Source organism: Microcebus murinus, chromosome 2 (genome assembly GCF_040939455.1).
Source record: "Microcebus murinus isolate Inina chromosome 2, M.murinus_Inina_mat1.0, whole genome shotgun sequence".
Lineage (NCBI taxonomy): Eukaryota > Metazoa > Chordata > Mammalia > Primates > Cheirogaleidae > Microcebus > Microcebus murinus.
The window spans coordinates 87,163,313-87,178,201 of NC_134105.1; the positions used below are offsets into that span (position 1 = coordinate 87,163,313).

The 14,889-nt window shown below is 42.5% G+C and overlaps 1 protein-coding gene and 1 long non-coding RNA gene across 3 annotated transcripts in view; one reads left to right on the forward strand and one right to left on the reverse strand.

The window, feature by feature from the left end:
- VAV3 (vav guanine nucleotide exchange factor 3) overlaps positions 1 to 12,348 on the reverse strand; it is a 360,452-nt gene extending 348,104 nt beyond the window's left edge. The window contains exon 1 of one of the 2 annotated variants that reach the window (XM_012751555.3): positions 11,831 to 12,348. In XM_012751555.3, the coding sequence (XP_012607009.1) occupies positions 11,831 to 12,034 (204 nt within the window). In that variant the 5' untranslated portion in view covers positions 12,035 to 12,348. The remainder of the gene's footprint in view (positions 1 to 11,830) is intronic. The other variant, XM_075999917.1, reaches the window with a different exon arrangement.
- LOC105863976 (uncharacterized) lies at positions 11,342 to 13,846 on the forward strand. The gene is made up of 3 exons (XR_012917727.1): positions 11,342 to 11,679; positions 12,686 to 12,858; positions 12,999 to 13,846. It is a non-coding gene; the product is annotated as an uncharacterized LOC105863976 (long non-coding RNA).
- Positions 13,847 to 14,889: the final 1,043 nt, after the last annotated feature.

Genomic DNA, 14,889 nt, shown 5'->3' on the forward strand with positions numbered 1-14,889 from the left:
CCTCTCTAGTAACCACTCAAGTCTCTGTCCTCTTCCTGGTCTCCTCTCTCTCACACAGTTGCATGCACTTTTGCACTGGCCTTATAGCATTCAATACCTTACTTCCTTTCTGCATTCTTGCAAAAGCCTGACTCCCAGGTCAAACCTATTTCTTCCCAGTTTCCTAAAAGCAGAAACTTCATGACTTATCCTTATGCTTTCAGTGCTTTGCCTATCAGAGGTACTAGACAAATGTCTATGGAAAGGAGAAAAATACCTGGAGCCATGCACACACATGAAAAAAAAACCATTTTGTGACATTAGTATCATACCTTACACATCAACAAAATTAACTATGTATCCAAAAATACATTACGCACCTACTAAATGTTTGCCAGGCCCATTCACTCTAACTCAAATGGCTCCCTCCCCACCCCACTGTTTCATAAGGGCAAGTCTGCAGTAAACTCCATGCTATGTAGACTAAAAGCAACATAGGATCAGGTATTGAGTTTATTCACCTCTGAATCCTCAGCACCTACTACAAAGTCTAATATTTAGTGGTAACTTGATGATTTAATTAATCAGTTAACTCATATGTACAAATTTCCATAAAAACAGAACAGAAAGGGTTATAACATTACCACCAACAAGCAGATAATCTATAAACTATTCAGACTATAAAATAACTGAAAACAGGTTTCATTATTTTAGATGTTTCTATTTTAAATACAAGTAACTTTCACTACAAAACAATACAATGCCATTTTACACTTGCAGAGCAAGCCTCATTTTTCTGAAAGCATTTTCCCAGTCATTTCCTCATGCAATTTGCCATCTATCCAATGAGTTTGGCAGCAGGAAGAGGAAACTTCACAGAATTTGGAATTAGGACATTTGGACTCAAGTCCTGTTTTCACCACTTCTATCTGTGTGACCTTGAGAAAAGCCCTTTAGCAAGTCAGGGCACATCTCAGCTTCCTCCTCTGTATGGCAGTGATGAGATCTTACTCTTCCTGCATCATAGACATAAGGATTGGGGATGTGGGGTGGAGGAGGAAGGAAATAAATCGTACTGAGTACCTACTGTGCACCAGGCACTTAAATACATTATTAAATTCTCACCACAATCCTGCAAAGTGGGTTTTACTATTTCTTGCCTATCAGATGAGGAAACCAAGATTCAACAAGTAACTTTCCCAAGGTCATAGTATTGTTCAGTGCAAGAGCTAAGATTCAACCCTTTCTGTCTGATCCTTGATCTTCATGAAACCATAATGCCTTCTAAATATGTATAAAAAAAATTTAGCTGCTATTTAGCGTATTACTGCATAGATTTGCTGCTTGCTATTGTTACAACTATAGAAGGCAGAGTCAAAGAGAAGCAGACCCTTGCCCTGGTCACACAGCCTGTCAGAGACAGAGCTGGGACTAGAACCCAAGTCTCCTGAGCCCTGACTTGAAGCCTTCTCACTCAACCATGCTGCCCCCATGCTCCCAGGAAGAGGCATAGAGAGGCATGATGCTTGTTTATTCAGCCCAGCTGTTACAGATCTATTTTTAAGACAAGCACTTTGAAAATCATGGAAGGTGAGTATCAAGTGTATCATTAAATATTCCATATTAATTGACCCTTTAGAGAACTCCCATGTGAGTAGCATATGCTGCTGGCTTCCTGTTAAGCAAGCAACTGAAAAGCTGACTGCACATCTTGCAACACATATTTTGAAAGCACATTCAGATGACATTCTAAAATAATTTTCCATGGAAATCAGAAGGAACTACTTTGCTCATGGTTCTGTCCACTAAATGCTTAAGATTAGGTAAAGACAGAATGTAAACTTGTGACTGGCCTTCACATCATGCAAAGTCTATGTTAATGGGGTGGGGGGCTGGGCATGTGATATAATAATGTTCCAAATAAAAGGTAACAACAGGCGTCTATGAATTTACAAAAAGAATATTTATAACAGAGAGAAAAAGAGGACCATTTCAAAGTATGCCATTTAAAACGATGGTGTTCCTGCTTCCCAGAGAAATCTAGGGACCCTGATATCTGAAGAAAGCATTAAACCATGTGCTTGAGACCTGCTGTAACAAAGCCAACAAGGACAAGCTACACTCACCTTCTCTTTTCCTCTCATTAACTTTCCTTGATTTTTCTGACTTTATTTCCTTTTCCCATCATGTACCTGTCAAAGGTCTAGCACCCATTTTTGTACTGAATAGTATGATAAATGTGTATAAAATCATCCAATTGACACATTCAATATCCTGAACCAAAATTATAACTCAATATCTGACTAGAATGGAGGTGCTATTGACAATCAAGGCCAAGCAGAGAACATTCTTGCAAGAGAACCACAAAAGAGCAATACAGTGGAGGAAAAGAAAAATTCCTTGCAGTTCATGTTCGGACGTGTCAATAGGCTTGCTGAGGAGAATTCGATTCACTCTAAATGTTCTAATTCTAATCCTGGCTCCACCACAAACCACTTGTTAATGCAAGTTACTAAGCCCCTCTTAGCCTCAGAGAGTATCCATCATACGGGGACTAGTAACAGTATCTGCCTCATGGTGTTGGACATTTAGATGAGATAATGCATGGAAGGTGTTAGCCACTGCCCCATACGTTTCTGAAGAAGCAGTGGTAATGGTTACAGGAAAAACATTTAACGTGTACTGGGCACTTGTTATGTGCCAGTCATAGGTAATTCATTCAGTCCTCACAAAGGAGGACTGTTCTTTTATTAAGTAAGTAGGTTCTTTTATTAGGTCTATTTTACAGATGAGGAAGCTAAAGAACAAACTGGTTCAGTCACTTTCTGGAAGTCACTCAATTGATAAGCAGGGACTAACATTACCTAATAATAATTACTAACAGCACTTAATAAGTACTTGGGGGCTTTAATGACATAAATAGTGCTCGGTACATCTTATTTTTAAAACCTACACAGATATGTATGAAAACACAGAAAACAAAGAGTCACTATTTTCAACCCACTGATTAATTTATGCCTATTTATAAGTCTATTATGTATGACTCCCTGTGTCAATTTCTGATAGTGTATATAAATGAATTATCCTGTGGCACCCTTGATCAACTCTCATCCTAGAAGGGAGAGAGAGGATAAAAACATTGCAAAACAGAGCAGGGAGCGCCGCACTCCACCTATGTACACCATACAGTGTGGCACCAAGCCGCACATGATCAACCACTCCCGGAAGAGGAGTCAGGCCTACTGCGAAGATGACTCTTGAACTGAATCTTCAGGCAGACAATCGAGAAAGGGCACTTCAATCAGAGACAAAGGCATATACAATAGTGCAGAGACATTTAACAGCATAGTTTATTCAAGAAACAACAGAAAGGCCAGGAGTACAGAGTGTAGGACAGCTCTGAGAGACAAAGCAGGACCAGACCATAAGCCTACTAAGGAGGCTGGATTTTATCCTGTGGTCCATCAGGAACCACTAAACAAGGAGATTAACTGACCACCTGCACCAGTAGTTCAGGTCAAACCCTAGGAGTCCTTAGTCACTCTTCATAACACCCAGTGTTCATCAGCAAGTCTTTGTGGCTCTACCTTGAAAATATACCCTGAGTCAAATGAGGGAAATAATAGCATATGTGCATGCAATTGGGAAAGGAGAGAACAAGAGAGCATGCGGGTAAGAGTGAAGGAGGAATTGGCCCTTGCTAGGAGCACTGTCAACTCACTCATAGCACAGGAGAGAAAGCATCATCTCTGGGCACAGATGCAGGAAGGTGGGAGTTTGAGGAAGCTTTCCTCTGATTTTGTCTGTTTTCTCAGTGGAATAGGAAGCAAGGTCACCAGCTGGGAGGACAAACGGAGAAGGAGGTGGTGGAAGTTCAAGGAAAGGAGAAAAGGTACCAAAGAGTCATCTGAGAGAGTCAGAAAGTGAATGGTCTAGGACAGTTCTCCAACTTTTTGTTCTCAGGACCCCTTTACACAAAAATGATTGAGACCCCTTGGCAGCTTTTGTTTGCAGAAGTTATATCTATCAAAGTTTAACATATTAGAATTCTAAACTGAGAAATCTTTAAAACATACACAAGCACGGCAATGTCATCTGTAATATCATGTAGTCTTTGAAAAACTCCCCTATAACTTGTAACAGAATCAGAACAAAAAAGGCAAATAAGGTATTATTATTATAAAAAGAGTTTTGACATTATGGGACCCCTAAAAGCAATTCAGGGACTGCCAGGAGTCTCAGACTCATACTTTGAGAATATTAGTCTAGAAAAATATAATCAGATGAGTGGGTGGCCTAAGGTGCCCACTCAAGGTCAGGGATCATGAACTTAAAGTGAAAGCAGCCAGCGCACTGTGGGTTTTCCTCCATCACGTTCAGCAGCTCATTTGCAGGCAGGGAAAAAGTAAGGAGCTGAATTTAACCAAGGTTTTATTTACCCAAACGAGCAGGACAAACTAGGAGAAGCCAAGAAATTATAATAGTTATGGTATTTAAGCTAAGTGGGAAAGAAATGAAGACATGAAGGAAGTAAAGAGGTGGTAGGAGGAATGAGTTCAAAAGGTTGTTGGATTTTTAGATATCAGTGGAATGTGCTGGAAAGAAAGGGGCAGTGAGAGAGAGACTGGGAAGCTTGAAACTGAGAAGAGTGAGGGTAGCTAGTAATAACTTCGAACTCAACATCTTACACAGAATGGGCTCCTTTTCCCTCTGAAATCTTTCTCTGGTCATCCAATCCTGAAACCTGGGTCTCGGCCTAGATATCTTCCACTGTCTGCATCTAAGAGGTCCCAAAGCCCCTCCCTCCCAACTCTGACTTATCTCTGATCTTGTCTGTTCCTCTGTACCCCTCTACTCACCCTCTTTCTCGGGCCTTGTCCTCTCTTGACTGAACTCCAACGTCTGTCCTCCTCACAGCCAGTTCTGTCCCATGCAATCCATCCCTCACCCCACCGGGAGTGAGCTTTCTACAGCGATCAGACTTCACCCATGAAGTGACTGTAACAACAGAGGAGGGGTGTACAACGGGCAGCCCAAGGCTGTCAATGTGAATCTGGGGTCCATCAAGGTAGGTAACACCACGGCTATCATGAGATGACAGAGGGGAGAGAATATGAAAAGACAACTAAAAAGAAAACTCTAACATGTTTAAGAAACATTTAGATAAAGAGAAACCAGCAAAGGAAACTAAGAAGGAAAAATGAGAGGTATGTGAGAGTCAGCAGAGAGTAGTGTGGTGAGTGCAAAGGGAAGAGGGAGTTTCAGGAGAGAGATGATCAGTAACGTCAACTGCCACAAAAGGTTTAAGAAAAATAATAAAAAGGGCCCACTGTAGTTGAAAATTAGGAAATATGTGGTGTCCTATACTGGATCAATGCCATTTGCATTACAAACAAGATATAATTTCCTCCTTAATAAAAACAAAAACAAGGACACTTTCTCATCCTCCTCTTCCTGGCAGACGGTACCTCACCAGAAGAGTTCCAGTATTTCAAGTACTTTCCCTCAGGCTCTGCTGTCTACAGAATCCAGGTTAAACTACCAAGTATGCAGACAGAACAAGTGCTTAAGATGCCTGAAAATGCCATAACTACTTTACATGAAAAGATCTTGATTGGTGTTGAGGTTAAAATTATGTCAGCAGATGAATCCAAGAGAATAATCTTAAAAAATGGCAAAGCTGTTCCAGACTTCTGAGAAGACTAAATGACAGTATTCTGAACTGACTGAAAATGTAAATAGGCACACCATTCCTTTTGGAAAATAACAGCTTTTTCCCCTCCCTTCTGGATAACCCAATAATCTATATATATCACCACCTTGTATGGGAGGCAGGGAGTGCAGATATGTATTTAGAATGCACATCTCCATGCTAAAACTTAATATAATCATGGGTTTTAAAACAATATATAGTTATGTATAGTAGAAATAAAGTTTTCTTTAACTCTTAAAAAAAAAAAAAAGAAAAGTAATAACAGCATCAAAACCCAACCAGGGGTTAACAGCGCAGAAGGGAATCAGTGGCACATTCTTTCAGAAATGCTGCATCAACAACACTTGATACACATAGGACAATATTATATAGAAAAACATGGAAATAAATGACTCTAAATTGAAAAATGGTATTTAGGATAGTCACTGTGTTAACAAAAAGAAGTTTTAGGAACACATTAAATTTATTTCACTTATATTTTCTTATATACAGATATATTTTTCACACATACACTTATATACAAGAGTGCCATATGATAAAATCTGCCTAAATCTAAGAGTTCTTTTAATAGGTATAAAATAAAAATTCTATATGATAAAAAAAAAACCTCCTCTTGATCTTTTTGCCTACTAGCCACTACCCGTTTTCCCACTCTCTATACAACAAAATTGCCCCCCAAAGAGATGTCTATACTTACTGTCTCGTCCCTCTCCTATCAGTGCACGTTTGCCTACCACACCACCAAATCAGGTTTTAGAAAAGTCACCAAGGAACTTTATATTGCTGAAATAAATATTATATCCTCAGTCCTTACTTTACTTGATCTATCAGAAACATTTGACACATCACTACTTCCTTCTAGAAATACTTTATTGACTTGATTTCCTGGAAACACATTCTACTTGTCTCTCTCCTTCATGGCCACTGCCTCTCAACTCCTTTATAGCTTCTCACCATCTCTCTACCCTCAGCTATAGGCTTGCCCCATGGCTCGCTCAGACTGTTTCTCTTCTTCCTACACTACTCCCTGGGTGATACCATCCAGGCCCACAATTTTAAATACTACCCACACCCTGATAACTCCAAAATTTACATCTACATCTCTGACTTCTCCAACTGCCTGCTCAGCATATGCATCTAGATGTCTACTGGGTACTTCAAACGTCATTAGCTCCAGACATTCCTCACATACGCTTCCAATGCTATTCTTCCTCTAGTCCTCTCCATGTCAGTAAATGGCAATTCCCTCATTCCAGTTTCTCAGGCCAAAGATGCCAGAGTCAGTCTTCACTCCTCTCTTCTTCTCATATCCCTATTCATCAATAAACCCCTGCTGGCTCTACCTTTTAAATATATCCAGAGCCTACTCTCACCCCCATCTGCCCTGCTATGGACATCATCTCTTGCCTGAATGCCACACTAGCCTGATTGTTTCCATCCTTGCTGCTCTGCAGCCTGTTCAACGTGGTAGCCAAAGTGACCCTGTTGAAAAGGCAAGGCAGGCCATGTCACTCCAGTGCTCAAACCCTCTGTTGACCTCCCATTTCACTTAGAGTGAAAGCCGAAGTCCTTATAGTGGCCCACAAGTCCTAAAACTTGGGCTCCCGTTTTCTCTCTGACATCATCCCTACCACTCTCTCCCACACCCTCTCCTCCAGCTACAGTGGCCTTCTTGCTGTTCCTCTGGTATTCCTGCCATGCAATGACCTCAGGACCTTGGCACTTGCCAAGAATAGTCTTTTTTTCAAACATCCACATTCCTGTGTTTCCTCACTCACTTCAGGCCCCTGCTTAATTGTCACCTCCTCAGAGAGGTATTTCTTGACCACTTTCTATAAAATCACACCACATTCCTCTCTAGTCCCTTGCCTAGCCTCAAATGTCTTCACGGCACATTATGTTACAGAGTCATTTATTTGTTTATGGTCCACCTACACCAAAATCTAAATCCCTTTAGGGCCAAGACTTTGTTGAGTTTGTTTGCCGTCCAAGCCGGTGTCTAAAACAGTACCTGGCACACAGTAGGAACAAGGAAATATTTGCTGAAGGAACCCTTGAAGCCTGAATAATTCATTTTAAGACAATTCAAAGTTTACATATTGTCCCTAGTGATCAACATATCCGTTGAATGTCTTACTCCCACTCTAAGACATAATACAGAGCAAACTTTTAAATTTCAGAGTAAGACCAAACACAGTGGCTCACAACTATTATCACAGAGCTTTGGGAGGCTAGGAGTTTGAGACTAGCCTGGGCAACATAGTGAGATCCCATATCTACAAAAAATTTTAAAAATTAGCCAGAAGTGGTGGCACACACATGTAGTCCTAACTACACAGGAGGCTAAGATGGGAGGATCACCTGAGCCCTGGAGTTCAAGGCTGCAGTGAACTGTGATCATGCCACTGCACTTCAGCCTGCGTGACAGAGCAAGACTGCATCTCTAAAAAAAATTATATTAAAAAAATTACATTAAATTTCAGAATAAGACTAAAGTAAGCTCATCGGCGACAGATTTGTGGTTGGTTATAGGCATTCATGGAGACCTTCCTACCCACTAAAAATGACATAAACACATGCCCTTCCACAACGTACTCCCAAAATAACTATCACTGGTAGGCTCTTCTCTTCCTCAATCATTCATGTGCTTTGAGTCCTAGATAGAACACTATTTGAGATGCAAAATAAAACTAATATATTATAGACACTGACTTTCTTGGATTTTTATTGACCATATGGATTTTATTTAATTTTTTTCTTTACAATAAAAAGAACATGTTAAATGTATAATTAAATGTGATTGATGTTTACCTCTTTAACTTATTATAAATCAAAACAGAATCTAAATCAGTATTTTAAGAAGTACTTATTTTTGACCTGAAGAAGATCATCATCTTACCTAGATGGCAAGACCAAAAAGAAACTGATGTCCATACCCAGGAACAATAAGAGAATTGAGATCCCATTCATGTTTCTAGTTTGAAAGATAATCAATTAACTTATTAAGATTCTAAGATTCAAGCCTATAATTGAGCAATCATCATTTGCAGTTATTTATTTTTTTGAAAACAAACAAGGCAGAAGACTAACAACAAGAGAATGGAATAACATCCCACTCACTGAAATAAACACTCTTATTAAAACAGGCAAGTCATTATATTAATATAGCCCCTTTCAGGAAAATTAAATAGGCCATAAGCAAAACGGCAATAAACTAAAATTTTCTTTGTCAATATCTGCTCATAATAATCTCAAAATGCCACAAAACTCTGAAGTGAGAGCTTCCAGTTATTTCTCAGTTTAGGAGATCATGTGCTACAAGAAAATCATCTATTTCAAGTTAGTATCTTCAACAGAACCTAAGTCAGGTGGACAGAATGACTCTCAGACACAGCAAAAAGCCACAAATACTAGTAATGATATTTCTAACTTGAGAAGACTAAATTTTGCTGGGACAAGTCAGGGTTACGCTAGGTTAGTAGATTATTCACTACACAGTATGAATAGAGCTTATGGGGTAGGAGCCTTATAACTGGGAACAGCTAGAACCTTCCCCCTAAAAGATATATGAGGAGAGGCACAAATATTTAGGGTTATCAGCCCAAAGAAACTTGCAGAACTTTGCAATTGTTTTAAAATTTCAATTGTATCCTATTACTCTTAATATGACAATAGCAGAAAATAACTTTAATATTGCTAATAGTGAATATTTATTAAATACCTAGTATGTGCTGGGCACTATATGTCAAGTTGTTTCATAAAACCATTTAATAAATCTCATTTAAGAACGTAAGAACAACCTGTATATTACAAACTCATCTGCATAGCACTCAGCTGATCTTACCTCTCTGCAATGAGGCCAAGAACCAAGAAGAAAGCAAAAACAGACCTCGCCATAACGAGGTACTAGCCTTTCAGGATTCACATTTGAGAGAAGCCCCTCTCAGAGGACATTACAGGAGAAATTGCACTTAACTTGGAACCAGCAAGATCAAGGTTGGGCAGACTTAAGGACTCAAAAGCACAACGTCCTAAGGAAGGTCATTTAGCTGTCCTTCTTATCTCATCATAACCTGGTGGTTTATCTGATAACACAGTGTAATCATTCCTTGAGGGCATGTATCCTGGTGTATTCACTTCGGTACCCCTCGTAGGGAACAGAGGTCTTAGAGCATTGTACGTGCTCTGTTTTCACGAATGAAGCTTATAATGACAATTCTTAGCCATCAAAGGGAAATTACATGTAACATTCTAAAAGGAGAAGAGCAAACAAAACACACTGGAAGCTCTGAATGGAGGGGGGAGGGGGGCATGGGCAATATACATAATCTTAACATTTGTACGCCCATAATCTGCTGAAATAAAAAATAATAATAAAAAAGCACACACTGGAAAAGATTTTCATCTATTGTTAACATTCAAATAAGGATTTGAGGGTTAAAAAATGGAGATCCTCATCTGTCCAGAAAACGTGATTATTGAGAACTTAATGAATAACCACTAAGCATTCCAGAAAACTGAAGTTTCAGGCAATGTGCGCTGTGCTATCCTCCCTGCTGGTGGGCCAAGGCATCCTGTCCCAGGCTGCCTCCGGAGGCTACAGGCAGGGTGGGAAATGGGGATTTGTGGGACTGAACAACCAACTGACCGCAGCTCCCACAGAACTTTATTTAGAAGAGCAGCTCCCACCGTAATGGAAATGTCTGTTAAACCCCTCGAAGGGGTATGTAGAACTGGGACAACTCTGAGAGGGTCCACAGGGTTAGCAGTCACCACACAGGTTTATGGAAGAGTATAAAAGAATTAACCTCACTTTTAAATACATACGTCTCTCACCACTTACATGCCTGTTCTTTCTTGGGGACTGCCTACAGGTTGAAGACAGGGAGAGATATAGAATTTAAAGTGCAGAGGGACCCTGATGTGACACTGAGAATCAGAGATGAGTGTTGTATGCCCTAACTTTACATAATTATTAAGTCATATATAGTCAGTTCCTTCTTAAAAGGCACTGCTCTGGTTGCTAAGCTGCTGAGGTTCTGTATCATATAGGATTAGTGCTAAAATGTGTCACGGAAGGGACTCTTTCCTCTCCCTTTTAAGTTGAAAGTAGCTTTTTATACACTGTGAAAGAGAACAGAAGTTCTGAATCGTGTTTAACATCCTTCTGTACAAAAACTTTCCGACAGAATCAATAAACTACTTCTTCACTGAATTTTGACTTTTGAGCTGACTCTAGGGTGCACACAAGCTTCCAAAGTCGCTTTTTTATGTGTGTGTGTGTATGTATATATATATATATATATATATATATATATATATATATATATATATATATATATATATATATATATATATATATATATAAAGCCTCAAAGAGGCACCTCCAGGCAAGGCTTGAGCCAAATATGCACCACGCCACCTGAGCACAGCACTGAATGAAAGAAAGCGGAATCTCTAGTGAAACTTCTCATTTCCTGTCTCTGCTGAGCAGGCTGGACTCGCTCCTTCTCACATGGTTTAAGAAGAGCTATAAACACAACCATCTCCCTTGCAGGCTGGCCACAAGCTCAGAGGGCCTTCAAGGGCAGCCTCTGAGTTCGGCTCCCTTTTCCTCCCGTTGACCGGTGTCATTCCTGTAAAGATAACGGTACCGAACGCCCTCCACTTCCTAGAGTCCTCATTCACGTCATGGTTCCTCTTTCAAGAAAACATGGGGACAAAAGGCAAAGCAAAAGAACAGACTAAAGGCAAAATTACGAACACCTCGTTCCATTCCTCCTCATCGTTATTATAGAGCTGGATCAAATTCCCTTTGTCGTCCGCCCTACATACACACACACACACACACACGCAGAGTAGGTCAAGGGTACCCTAAGAGAACTTATTTTTTTCCCGCCTCACGAAAGCCTTAACGCAATCCTCTCACCGTCTCCAAATGCAAGGCTTTAGCATTCAGCTGAAGAGCTAAACCGTTTCAAGCCAAGGTAGGAAAAGCCGAAGTGGTCCCAAAGCACAGGGCTGGGAGGCAGGGCAAGCTGAGCGCACCTAGATGTTTGCATTTACACAAAGAAATTAGCCGCATGATTAATGGGAGATGCCGGCTGGAGGCGGGGGCGCCCGCGCCGACCTCCGTACCTGGGACATCTGCGGCCTCAGGTTGATCTCCTTCAGGTTGATGGAGTGCGCGCGGAGGTTGTTGAGCAGCTGGCAGAGCAGGACTCCATCGCGGAGGGTCTGCGCCAGGTCGAACACCTGCGCGGAGTCCCAGGTCACCCGGTGGTTGGCGGGCAGCACCTTGCAGTGGATGAGCCACTGCGCGCACTGCTTCCACGGCTCCATGCCCGACGGCTCCGGGACGCGGCGGGGCCGGGGCAGGGGGCGAGGATGCTGCCGCCGCCGCGGATCCTCCGCGCCCCGCCGACGCCAGTCGCGGCCGGCCCCTTCCCTGCGCCGGTTCGAGGGAGCAGGCGCCGCGGCCGGCGGGTCGGGGGCGCTGCCCCGGGCTCCGCTTCGGTCCCGGCCCGAGTCCCCGTCCGGGTCCGCCGCAGCCCGGCCGCCGCCGCCGCCGCGAGTCCCGCGCGCTCTCCGTGCGCCCCGGCCGGCTCGGTGGCCGCGCACAGGCTTCCGACTCGCGAGCCCGGCGCCCCGCGACTGAGCATGCCCAGCGCGCCCGGCCGCTCTCGCTGCCGTCTGCGAGTCCCCAGAGGCGCGGGTGGGAGCGCGCCAGCCGCCGGGGCCCGGGTCGCCGGCCGAGGGCGGGGCGGGGCGCGGGGGAGGGGCGGGCGGCGTTGGGGGGCGGCGGCGACAAAGGGGATCCCGGCGCCCCCGCCCGCCCGCGGCCCGCGGGTTCGCGGAGCCTGCACCACCCGGGGCGTCCAGGGATTTCCTCTCGGGGCGGCTTCCTGGGTCTGGGGGAATGTGGGGTGAACACTGTAATACGTTGGGGTTCCCTCTGGGTCCCCCTAAACAACGAATGCATTTTTCATAAAGGAGTCTCGGAGGAGCGACGGATTAACTGGGGCACCTGGGCTCCCCAGAGAAATGGAAAAAAGTGCACAGACCACCTGGAGAACACAGCGCCGAAAGTTTTAGAGATCGTCGCCCCTTCCGGTTCTGTTCCCTAAATTCTCTTCTGCAGATAATTCCTCAGTCTCTTCCTTCAAGTTAGTTGCTCCCGTGGGTGTTCTGGCACCTTAAAAGTGTCGGGGGGCGGGGAGAGGCGCCGGCAGGCACCGCTCCCATCTCCAAACCCATTTCTTTTTTTTTATATATGTAATTTTTTTCCTTTTTTTTTTTATTTCAGCATATTATGGGGGTACAAACGTTAAGGTTACAAACCCATTTCGACACGAAGTGTTTTTCACTTAGAGACGGTTTCCCTCTCCGCTGTCAGGCTGGGACAGTTCACCGTTGCAGCTCTGACCCCTTTGCTGACCCCACAAAAACCTGCAGAAGAAAAATAGGCCTGGGACACGGCGGCCAGACTGCGCATGCGTCGGCGGCTGGCGGCGGAGTTTGAGAGCTAAGGGAGCCTCAGCCCTGGGCTGCCCCCGTCGGGCTAGGGTTTGGGGACCTTGTGAAAGTTGGAACACGCCGCCGGAACACTCGCGCTGGCTGAAGCAGCGCATTCGTGTGTCTTGAATTTCAGGGGGACTCTTAAACCCTGCCCCTTTTACTCCCACTGCGCACTGCCCCTCAAACCCAAAAATAATGTTTAAATGATTTGGGGTTGAACTCTTGCTGTTGTGTGTAAATGTGATCCACGGTCACCTATTTGAGATGTGTTCTTTTAACATTTGAAAATAAAAATATAAAGTACAGTTTGTTGGGGTTTTAGATAATTTTTTAGTTTCTAGATTTCTGTAGTTCAAGCTTTCTATTAGGAACCGTATTAATTTTATAAGCAGGTCAAATGTTGTTTTTAAGAAAATGATCTGTTCAGGACAGGGGCTGTGTCCTTATTTACTTGGCTGCGACAAGCGTAGCACACTGTGTAAGCTCAGCATTAAACAATAAATCAGCCTGAGGATTTCCTTTCTTCACATGCATCCTTCCCCAGCAATTTCCTCTTGTGTTCAGTGCAGATTCCATCCATAGCACAATGTTTCCTAGGCCATAATTTTGGCAAATAAATCATACTGAATTTTACATATCTTTAGAAATAAAATCCAGCATATCTGAATCACCATTTAATGCAAGGTAGTTCATAAAGAGAAATTAAATTGGACAGAAGTTTCATAAAAAAGACAAAAAAGTAAACTAAAACTATGAATTTTGTTTGAGTTAGTACCAGATCCCCCTTTAGGTGTTGTAAGATATTTCCAAAATCCAGATTATATAAACTATACCAGGAGGCAAACCTGGATTTAGGATCGAACTCTGCTGCTTTCTAGCAACATGACCTTGGACAAATTATCTAATTCCTCTAAACTTCAGTTTTCCCATCTGGTAAATAAAAATAATATTTATCTAATAGGGTTGTCATCAGGATCCAATGAAATAATGCCTTGCTATTCAAAATGCAATCTGTAGACAACAGCATCACCCTGGAGTTTGTAGTCCCTTGAGCCCTACACCCAAACTAAATAAACCAGAACTTGAATTTTAAGATCCTCAGGTGACAGACATGTCTTCCCATCAAAGTCTGAGAAACACTGATGTAATGCATCAAATGTATGGTGCCTGACACTTAATAAGACTCAATAAACATTACCCAAAAAGGCAGCAATGACCAAATAAATTCTATTTAACTTCTAAAATTGCGTATATTTTTAATATATATAAACTATGACTTCAAATAATGCTCCTCAAATATAATAGACCAGAGAGTTGGTAGAAAGGCAAGAAGAAAATATATGGAAGGCTTAGAAGAGAAGGAAGCTAGTGGAGCCACAAGGTTCTTCACCTAAACAAGGAGCTAAGTGGCAACAGATGAGTCATGTGGAAGACATTAAAGTGTCAGAAATTAGGGCAGCAAAAATGGCAATGGGCTTCTCACCTAAGCTGTCAGCACCAATCTTTTTCCTTTAAAATCTTAAAGATTCTACCTAGTAAAGAAGACAAGTTGGGAGGTAGGGACTAAGCTCTGTCATTGGCAACTCCCTGCTAGTCCTGGTCCCCAGTGTTCTTGCAGTGTGCAAGAAAACCTTTCTTGCATATCCAACACGGGACTTCAGGACCCCTTCTGTGGTCAT